Genomic DNA, 11,793 nt, shown 5'->3' with positions numbered 1-11,793 from the left:
TTAAATATAGCGCATCCCTTTTCAGTCAGTTACCATCAGGAACCGATAGAGATACATAATACAAATAAATATAAATACATAATATAAATATATAAATACAGATACATAATATAAATACATTAATAGATGAATAAATTTCAATATAATACCTGTACGGGGAACCCCTAGTCGGGCTTAGAAACCCCGAAGCCCCGTACACGGCACCACGAATCTCCTGAAGCAGTCTAGGAAACCCGAACGAGGTACTCGTTTACCTGCGGAGAATGATCGTTTTCACACCATGTCCATTTTCACGTTCAATCGTTGGATTAAAACATCTTTACATTACCGTAATGATTTAATAAAATCCAACAAGCCTAAACAATGGAACTTCAACGACTCAAACATAAAGTAAAAACACCAGCTATCATGACAACATTAAATAAATATGTTATGAAATTAAATATGGCAACACTTTTTATTTTTGTAACAATTGAGAAAAAGCCAAACCATTTATTTTATTATTTTTTGCACAATTTATCTTTAATTAGGCCCGCCGTCAGGTAGGGGCAGAGAAAAGGGAAATTTCGGAGGACCGATAAAATTAGATTAAAAAAACATATAATAATTAATATCGCTTACTTTGACTGTATAACCTACTTTTTGAATATATATGTCGTTCATACGTTGGGTAGATGCACCAGTAGTTGTAATTTGTGATCTAATACAAAAAATAAGTCTATGGAACAACTAAAGAGTTTGAATTTGCTGTCATTTTAAAAATTCACTTGTACTGAGTTTCTTTTAAAAAGACCTGTTTCATAATGAAAGCTAATAGTATTAGTTCATAGTACAAGTGTAGAAACTAGTGTGGTAATAATACTAATACTTATTTTTTTCATGATATGGATGACTATTAGTGATATTACAGGAATTAAAAAATACTAAAGTACAAGTTACTATTGTACAAGTCTGTGTTATTGAATTAAGATAAATCTACAAGACTAATAGTATTAGTTTGTACTTTATTACGAAACAGGGCCCTGGGCGATAAAGGCAGTATTTGATTAGTTATTTCAGCCATTAACAGATAATTCTCTACATAGACTGGTATTCAGCTTGATGAGATAAGGAGGTAAGTTTAGTACTTAGGGATTTATACAGATTTTTCTGGAAAGTTCGCTTACTTTTGGTTTGAAATCATGCTTTATGTACTTTTTATTAAATGCACAAGCTTTTATTCGTCTGTATAAGATTCAATTTCTGCATAGACCAGATGCCTACTATTAGGTTATCAAAAAGTTCAATTTTCTAGTTGTAGCACATCTAGTTAAGACCAAAGTGAATATTTGATACTTTGTCAAATTGTGACAGTAGTTTTAGTAAATTAATTAAACAACTTTTTTCTAGCAAGAATTGTTTAAAGTCTGTATTCTGAAAATTAAATATATGAATAAAAATATATTTCTTTAAACGAAAAAATATTACTTCTCGTAGTAAAATGGTACAGATCACTTTCTAATATTTCACGCAAAAAAATAGTTTATCACTCTCAAAGCGTTTACTTTTAAAGTGTTATTTTTATGGTGTTGATATTTAAATACGCTTACATACCTACACCTCAAAGAAATAAAAGTTATAATTTTAAAAAATATAATGAATCCATACTCCCTAAGATTTAGCTTTAGGCCTTCATTTGTGGAATATATTGGACTGTTACTATCCTCTATAAATTATTAGTATGTTTGATTGTTTCATATTTATTATTTCATAGGAAGTCCGTATCCCTTTCCTGAAATTACAAAATATTCGTATTTATCAGTTTTTTTGAATTGTAAATGAGAATTACTCAAACTTTATTTCATATTATTTATAAATAATACAATTTGGCATATATTATATTTTTTTATTCATTTTCCTTTGTTGGGAGGAGGGGATTCTTGGATTGATCCTCTTCCAACCCACCCCCCTAATGGAAATTGTTAAACATCTCCGTGATCAGTGGCGTAGCCTTTTGGCTAGGTACGCCACTGTGAGATGTTCTTCAGGACTACGAGCTGGGTATACTCAGAATTTCTGAGTCGTTGTAAAAAGTTAGTAATTGGTCGGATATTACCTAGAGTTGATTACGACCTCCTGCTCATTTCAGTTACTCTTTTTTCCTAAATTGTTTGTCTAAATTGCAACTCTATTAGCGATACAGAAGCTTTGAGTTATCTTAAACGCAGTAAAAAAACTACTAAAGAACCTGCATAACTTAATCTTGATTTCACTACGAACAGTGGTTTAGGATAAGCATAATACTAATAAATTAATTGTGTTCGAACAGCGAACCTCTGAATGCAACAGGGAATCATCAGGTTAAGTAATTGCTATTCTAATTAGAAGTAATTTGTGGATGTTAAAAGTTTTTTTAATTCTGTTTTGGTTGGTTTGCTTTATTTTTCTTAGATTTAGTCATCCCAGTTTAACCCATATCAATGGAGAGCTCCAATTTTTTCGTGAAATTTCCTTTTTAACACTTCTGTAACTGTCAAAAATTGGAATTGTGCGATAGTTTAATTTAATTTCATAGGGTAAAATTAATTTTGTTTGTATGTATATATATATATATATATATATATATATATATATATATATGGTATATATCCATGGTTTGGTGAAAGAGGGAACAATTGTATTGGATCGATTCCGTTCGGAGACGGCGCCCTCGCTCTGCCAACTCCAGTCTATAGTACCAGCTTTACGCAACTCCTCACTCACATGTTAGTAACCCGATCACTATTTAATTTATTATATTTATTTTATTTCTCTTTTTATCATTTACTTATTCCAATAACTCTCTCATTTATTATTCCTAGTTAATAATTTATTCTTAATTTACGTAGGTTTTTCTTTTAATGTAATGTTAGTATTATTTTCGTTGAATATCAAATCTAAAATAGTTCAACGAAACGTTAGCCAATTACTTTAATTTTAAAGTAACATTCCCTTATAAATATAATATGCTTCCTCACGATATCTATATTCTTCTCTATTTAAAAGTGTTTTGCATTTAAATAGGTATTTGGGTAAAATAAAGTTTAGCCATGTGAATCCATTTCATTATCTGATTACGTTAATAGATTATATATATGCTTAGTTACTGTATGTACTTGCATCAATGTCTTAATAGGAGTCTTGTTGAATGAATAATTTATTGTTCAAAAGTTATTTAGCTCTATAATTGCATAATTTAAAAATATAAATACCAAGTTGAACAATACTGGAAAATGCCAGATTGCTAACTGAATTGCAGTTGTTCCAATTATACTTCTGTGAAAACTATATTGTCAAGAGGAATACACTCGTAAATATTTGTATTTCTTCTGTATCACTATTATTGCAGTTTTAAAAAAACATCTTTTATTTTTAATATTTCACCAATTATTTGTTAATTTTCCTTAAGAGTAATGTAATATCCATGTATAAATGACATGTATAGTTTATCATTCCACTGCCATAAATTAAATAAGGTCAAGATTATTAATATCTTTTTATGAATGCAATGAATATTTGCATTGAATATAATTAAAAAAATTAAATTACAGTTGCAAACTTTTGTGTAATTTTAGCCCTGTATGCATAGTTTCTGTTTTGATTTCTGGTCATTATAAACTTCTTACTCACACAAACCAAGTCAATTCCAAAAGGTTCCAATAATTTTCCTCTTTTTCCACATATATATAAATAACATTTCTAAATCCTTAAGACACTGTCCATACCATCATAATGTACTTTAATATAACCCAAATATACCTTTCCTTTTCTTCTGACTGTGTGCCTTCCTTCCTTGTTTGGAATTTGAGATATCTATTAAAATGGATTTAGTGAATGACACAATTTTTTCCATATTAAAATACAATAGTTTATGATATGAAATAAACTATTGTATTTTAATAAGGAAGAAATTGTGTCATTCACTAAATCCATTTTAATTCCATAAGACTCTTCCAGTTAAAGGATTATTAAATTTAGAGATATCTATTTATTAGGTATTAAGGGACCTTATAAATTTTGTAACCCAAAAGTAGAAAATTAATCTTCTTATTCTTATTCTATTTTTTTTATCTGGACTAAACAACATCATGGTCTATGATATTATTTATCTCCTAACTTTAGGATATTCGTATGCTAATTTATGATAAGTTTTCTAAATTTATTGATAAAAATCTGAAAGTGTAGGAATAATTTTATCTTTATTTAAAGTAAGTCATTGGTAATTAAATAAAGGATTATTATTTATTATCCCTTTATTTATTATTTATTATAGGATTATTATCCCTTTCATGATCTCGTAGTTCTTGCTTGATAATCATATTATTTAAACAGATTAAAACTCTACCCTCATTCCTTGGTCAAAATCTGTACTATTCATTGGTTTAACTCTATTACAGATCTCTTAAATTCACATAACATACTAACCAATAGAAAAGTAGATAAAGCAAAAAAAAAAAAAGTTTAACTGTTTTCATATTTTTATGAAAAATCCAAATTAAGATTCCAAAATAAATTAATTCTATATAAATCAGTTATTAACCTCAGTCCACTTATGCCTCTCCAATTTGGAGTTCAACATGTTTAAGTAATGATAGAAAACTGGGAAGAGTTCTAAATTTATCTATCAGAATAATCATCAATTATCACCGCTTCACAAAAAGTTACTCCATACACAGAGACTTGGAACTCCCCTCAATTCAACAACTGGTCTTACCACAAAATACTACATATTTCAGAAGAGATTTTTTTTCCAAAAATCCATTTATAAAATAAATTGGCAACTAAAACAAATCCTATCAAATGCTATTCCCATGTTCTGCTAATCTAATATTTTTCATGCATTTATTATTATTTTTTTTTTTTGTTAATGTGTTTATATTTTGTTGTGTAGGGTTTTTGTTTGAATTTTTCCTACTGTATTCACTCAATATTTTGGAAAAATCATAAATTAAATAAAATTCTATTTATATGTAGCCCAAAATTATTTGATTATAAAGACGAACATACCTGATTCTGTAAAATAATAATTTTGTTGCTGCATAATTGGAAATAAATCTTAAATTTTTTTTTTAAGCTTCTTATATAATTGACTTAATATTGTCAGGACCAATCCATTTGGTAGGATAATAATAAATACAGTCTTATTTATTTACCATTAAAAAGGCCATTGAAAAAATATCTCAAAAAAGTCATCTCTTTGCTGCCTCTAGAAAAGTTGACACCAATTTGTATCACTCGAATTTTTAATTTTAATCACCATCCAACAATTGATCATCTGAATTTTCTAGTTAATTAGTAATAAATGTGCAAAATTATTCATAATATAAGTTGTGTATCATATTTGGATTCTGTAAATATAAGACATGTAACATTCAGGTTGAGTTAGTGAATAATATGAAATGTTGAATAATAAAGAAGCAGTTAGTTTTTTAGAATTGATGAATAATGAGTTAATTTGGAGAATATAAGGATGGATATCATCTAATGGCTGAGAAAATTTTCAAGTAATTAAGTTGAAAATTCATTGATCTTTGATTGATTATATTTGATGTCTTATGTGGTTATATTACTTTCTTTGTATCTATTAAAATAAAATAGGACCTTTTTTTAAAACAACATATTATCACACTTATTGGGTTTAAAAAAAAAATTGGAATTGTTTCATTCCCAGCTCAGTCTTTGAAAATTAAATTGACACTGTTCCTTTAATATAAGCAACATCAGACCTTAATCAAAGATTTGTACACCTTCCTTGACACAGACTGATGTAGGCTGCACTCTGGTCTGAATAAAATTTTATCATAGTCTACTATGTTACTTAAATCAAGAAAGATATACATATTCAGTAAATCTGACTTTGTAATAAATAAAATAAAATTCCAAATTGAGTTGCAGTATAATTTCCTATTTTTGTACTCAGAAATACTCCCTTTATCATAACTGTATAACTAAAGGAGTTTCTAAAACATCTCGAGGTACAGTCATGGATTTTCTAGACTAATCTTTTCAGTAAAAAAATAAATAAATAAAATAGTTTACAGAATCCTTGTTAAAAGGATGTGGAAAAAATAAAATTACAGTACCATTATGCTGTCACCATACCTTATGAACATCGTACAATATTTCTGTATACTAATATTGTGGCATACCAAATTGTACGTTGAAGCAATGAGAAACACAGCAAGATCTGAAATAAGAAATTGTTTATTTATATACAATACTCCCCCAAATGGTGTTCCCAATGGCTAGTAATCATTCATTCTCTTATATATTATACTTATTATTACATAATAAAAAAATATAATAAGGATAAAACATTATCATAAATAATCTAGAAAAAATCTGTAATTAAAGTACCCAAAAATTCAGTGCCTACAGATACCAACAATAAATCATAGCTCACAAAAAATACAATTAATTTAATTTAAACCAATATAAATGAAAATACAAATGGAGATAAACAAAGAGCATACAGAAAATTAAATTCCTTATATACTGTTCAATACAATATAAGAAAGGGTTTTAAAATGTTGGAGTATTGTAAATTTAGTTTAAAAATTATTTATAAAACAGGCTACTGTTGAAAAAAGATGGTGGCTGATAGAAAAGTCTGTAGTTATAATTTTTTTCTTAAGAAAATAAACATTAAGGTCTATTTTGTAAAAATACTAAGTCCTCTTTACATTGTCTCTAGGAAGCCTGTTCCCAAACAAAAAAAAACTCATTTTCTAGACTGATATAATTTTTGATTATAATTAATTTTACTGATTTCTAACATAATATAAGATGTATATTTTGGGTTGAACTTCGGGCAACCTCATAATGATATATTTTATTGCTAATACTTACAATAAGGCCAAGAGAGGAGGGCGGCAGCAGCCTTCAGCTATTTATTTTGATAAGCTTCTCGTCTTTAAAAGCAACATTGGCTTTGTGCCTCAAGGCCTGTCACTATTTAGCCTCATGAGCTCATCTTCACCTCTAGAAGGTACTATGAGGTATAATATTTTCTTAATAATAGATTCGGAGTAGCTCCCTCAGTGGTTCAACTACCTACATTCCATATAGTAATGCTAGGCCATATAGTAATGATTGAGCTCATGGGTCAATAATTTCATGTGGCTCTGCTACATAAAGTTCCAAGTTTACATCCACCAGAAGTTAATGCTTTGCTTTATTATTCCCTTGTACATGTTTTCCTTATTTTTACTGCTTGAAAAAATATATTTGTTCATTTCTAACTTATAAATGTAAAGCTATTAGTCCTTAGTACATTATTGTACCTAAATACTTTCATTTTGTTCCGTTTATTATTTATTTTCAGTTGTCCTTATTTATTTGATTCTTCTTATTTATAAAATGTTTATAATGGTTTGGCAAAATACATATATCTATTTCTGTTTTTTACTGAATTTAAATTCAGATATTATGGCTAACAAACTCTTTAATTACAAGATATTGCAAACTATAATTTCCCAATTACAAGAGATCTATGTCCATCACAATTATGTTTCACATGTTTTTTTTTTATATTAGTGTTAGTTATGCTAATATTAAGTAATTGATAGTATTAAGGGAGAATTAGTTATAATTATAATTATTGTAACGCATATCAGAAAAACTATGATTATTATTATGCATATAATCTTGCAGACAAAAATGCCTGCACCTGCTGCTACAGCTGTGGAGCCCGGTCCTCCAAGAACAGAACTTCAAGAACTTCAGCTTCGTGCTGGACAAGTTACTGATGAGGTATATTTATTTTTTGATATAGTTTCTGTTACTACTACCATAATTCCTATTATGGTTTTATTTGTTATTTAATCCTATATACCATAACCCCCGCATTTTTATAGTTTTCTGTTAAAGGTACCCCCATCCCTCTTCCCTCTCTCCCTCTCTATTATTTTTTAATTTTCCATCCATTGTTTACTTGGTATGTATTATTGTTTTATTGTTAAAGTCAATAGATGAACTATTTTTTGAAGGGAAGATATATGAATTCATCCCCTTACTTTTTTTTATGATTAAGTTCACAACATGTTCATAATTATTTTTATCCAAGGATTTGATTTCACTTTTATATTTTTATTATATTAGGTCTTTTCTCAAATTTCTCCTCAATATTTTTTCGTTTCCTCTACTTGCTAATTTTAAGTAAAGAGACAGAAATAAAAAAAATCCTGAATTCAAATTTTATTTATTCTTGAAGCTTAATTTAAAAACGTTTTCATCCTTATGAATGTTTTTTTTCTTTACAGTCTCTGGAAAGTACACGACGAATGCTGTCTTTGTGTGAAGAGGTGAGTTTTTGCTTGGACAGTTATTGTCATTAACTAATGTATTTATGTTTGCCTTAATTTTTATTTCATCACTACTTAAATTGTAGCATATTTCCCACTGAGTAAGTAGCTTTTATGCTGATGAAATTAATGTCAAATGTTTTTTTCTTTCATTTATTTTTGATAACACTCACACATATTTATATACACTGTGTTTCTGTTTTTGTACATAAAAGTATTTAATATAATATTAAATGTAAATTTATTTATTTCTGTTTGGAAATAGGCAGATAATCATTACAAGAAATCTACAGGTGTACCATGTTAAATATTCAATACCTAAAAAAAATCTCCATTCTTCAAACTTTATCTCTGGGGTCACAACTGATATTATTTTATGGGCTAGTTATGGTTCACAGCTGACTTCTGTAATTGTTCTTCTTCAAGATAGTCTTTTTTCTTTCTATTTATTAAATTTCTTCAGGAATGAAGCAGTTAATTGTCCTATTTTCCACAAATTCTTAATTCTAGTAAGCACTCAAGAAACCAATGTCACTGAGACATGATAATATTGATTCCTTACTTCCTTTATTATTATATATTATCCTATAGGAAGTTTTTATGCTTGCCTCCATCTGTTAATATAAACCAGAATCATTATAAGTAGATGGTTTCCAACCATGTTCAGTTTCTTACTAGGAAGTTCTCTTATGATTTTTTAGCTGAAAACCATTTGTGAATTATAGTTTTGGTTGTTTTTGAGATCCTCTCCCATTCCACTCGTTCAGCTTATCTCACCAAAGATAGTAAAAGAATTTTCCATGGATTCCAGGGACCAAAACTAATTGTTAACTTTTGTTGTAAAAAATATAAATAAATATATAAATATAACTTTTATTTTTTATTTTTTGGTGCAATAAAAGTTTTACTATTGATTTTACTTATTTATTATTATTACTTATTTATTCATAAACATTCTTTTGAAACAATGAACCATTGTAACATATTAGACCATTGTTATTGTTTTTATTGTTATATTTTTTTAACATTTCAATTAAATTTTATTAATATTTTCTATAAAATTTCATTTCCCAAACTGTACTTAAAATAATTTAAACATATTTTAGAGCTGAAAATACTCTTTCAACACTGACCTAAGTCATAACCAGGCAGCCTTCAATGATAAGTGGCAATGTAGGAAGATAGTGTTTGTTATGTTTTCTTTCCTCACATTATTCCAATGAATCAATCTTTATTTAATGGAATACATTCAGGATTGAATTCATTAATCTTCTTAAGCCCTAGCATTAGTTCTTGATTGACTTCCTCTTCAGTGTCTGACTTTTCGTTTAGAAGTTTGAGTTTTTTATTCTATGCTTTGTAGGTAATTAGAAAGGAGTTTATCTCCAGTTAAATCTCAGGCTGTTTCAAAAAAGGAATATGAGTTACTTGTGGTTGCATTGTTATTTAAAGAAGAACAGTTTTCATTTCTCACCAATTCCGATTCCTGATTATTATTTGTTTTTCTAATTTGTGTAATGTGTTTTAGTTTCTTATGCTGTCTTTTCATGTATTTATATGTATATATATCTCAGTTTTTCCTCTCATACCACTGCTAGGTAAGAAAAGTATTGTAGTCCAAATTTTTGACTTTTTTTTTTCCTACGCCACAGGAAGTGGGCTATTACACCATTTTCCCTCTCGCAGCCCAATACAATTTTACTCTTCCTCTTAGTTGGTCCGCATCTTGCTCAACATCCTCCAGACCTACACACGCCAAAAGATGGTCCCCATCCATGTCCCCCATGACGTGATGTTTTAGACAAATGTGTGACTTTCAGAGCCCCTTGTGTCCAAAAGATGTATTTTAGGCCATTGCTCTGTCGTTGAAGCTGTGCCACTATTATCTCCTAAACGGGTGAATTTTTTTGTTGCTTTTTTGGGGGGGGGGGAGGAAGTTGACCTCTGATACCTATTTACCAAATCTGCTACTCTGTGTGACAGAGCAGCACATTAACCGAAAAACATGCTTTTATGTATACTAAAATGGGTTTAGCAATTTTGAATTGAACCTTATCTAAAATCTTTTCCTTAAAACTGTTAAAACATGAGCCATTAAAAAAAAAATTGGTCAAATCACATCAGTATAATTTGAACATTCAATAGAGAAAAAAAATTTTTCTATTGAATGTTCAAATTATACTCATAGAAATTCTATGGCAATCATTATGTAATTTTTAATGGGATAAAATCCCCAGCAGTTCATCATGATTGTTATTTTTTCAATTAAAATACATTTACATTTTTTCAATCATAAAAATTAGAATTAAATCATCTTGACTTTACCTATAAAACTTAGGAGTGGTTTAGGGGTCTATAAACTATACGAAATGGAACAAAGTAAACCAATTATACTGTAAACAAGTTAAAACAGGAGATATAAGATAAAACATTTGAGGAGTTTTCTTTATTTGGAAATACTTTTTCTCTAAAAAAGTTCTTTTATTAAGGTATCAAATATAAAATTGAATAAAATATTAATTTAGATTGGAAAATCAGAAATTCAGCTTTCCAATAGTTGTAGTAATGTTGGATAGATAAAATTCTGGAGAGTAATTAGTTTTAACATCAGGTATCAGCAAAAAAAAAATCTCTAAAAAATCAATTCCAAATTTTTTATTTCTTTGAAAATTCATTCACAAGGGTTTTAAAAGATGCTAAACATGATGAATAAATGATTGCTTTAACCTAAAAAAATAAGTTTTTTGGCTTACTTAACTGGAAGCATCTTTCAGTTTTTGTAATTTTTTTATACTTTTAAATCCATTTTATACAATGAAAACTTTCTTATTATACATTAAAAAACAAATAAGCTAATAAATTAAAATCCAAACAGTCAAGGCATAAAACAATAAAATATATTGCTAAAATCATATATATATTTTTTTTTTTATTTCCACTCATTGGCAAGAACCCTTGGATAGGTATCTAATATTTTTGGACATAGTATCGCCAAAAGTTTCATTGAAATCAGTGATCTCTTGCCTTCACTTGAAAGTGAGGAATTTCAAGTTGATATTTTTTCTAATATTTTTGCTGGAGAGAAATGTTTTATTTGGCAATGCTGCCCAAATACATCGGGTTGCTTAAATCAGTAGCATACTTATCGATCCATTATTGGATATATAATTTTTTTTCAAATTATATAAACTAATCACAATATATTTTAAATTTTATTTTACTTTATATATTCCCCCTCCTCCTCAGACAAAGTTGTATTACATTTTTCTTATTCATTCTTTTCCTCATTTCACTCTCAACTCTATCTGTGTTATTCTGTCTATTTCACTTTCTCATACCTCTAGTCTCCAGTCATCTGTAACACACATTCAATCCTTTCAAAAATTCAATTTAAATAAATAAAACACCCACAGCAGTTAAACTATTAAAATACAAATAAATATATTAAAAAATAAATAAATAAATAAAAATA

General features: G+C 28.1%; 1 protein-coding gene across 6 annotated transcripts in view; it reads left to right on the top strand.

Moving 5' to 3' along the window:
* The window catches only part of LOC106684204 (synaptosomal-associated protein 25), a 92,452-nt gene that overhangs the window by 21,201 nt on the left and 59,458 nt on the right, over positions 1–11,793 (top strand). For 3 of the 6 annotated variants that reach the window (XM_067052116.1, XM_014426143.3, XM_014426145.3), the window contains exons 2-3: positions 7,672–7,770; positions 8,280–8,321. In XM_067052116.1, the coding sequence (XP_066908217.1) occupies positions 7,678–7,770; positions 8,280–8,321 (135 nt within the window). In that variant the 5' untranslated portion in view covers positions 7,672–7,677. Of the gene's footprint in view, positions 1–2,670; positions 2,745–7,671; positions 7,771–8,279; positions 8,322–11,793 lie in introns of those variants that run through there. The other 3 variants (XM_014426144.3, XM_014426146.3, XM_067052122.1) reach the window with 3 other exon arrangements.

This window comes from Halyomorpha halys, unplaced genomic scaffold (assembly GCF_000696795.3).
Source record: "Halyomorpha halys isolate HHAL.00 unplaced genomic scaffold, Hhal_1.1 Scaffold556.1, whole genome shotgun sequence".
Lineage (NCBI taxonomy): Eukaryota > Metazoa > Arthropoda > Insecta > Hemiptera > Pentatomidae > Halyomorpha > Halyomorpha halys.
Note: the sequence above shows the minus strand (reverse complement) of the source record. Positions and strands in the feature narration are given on the sequence as shown.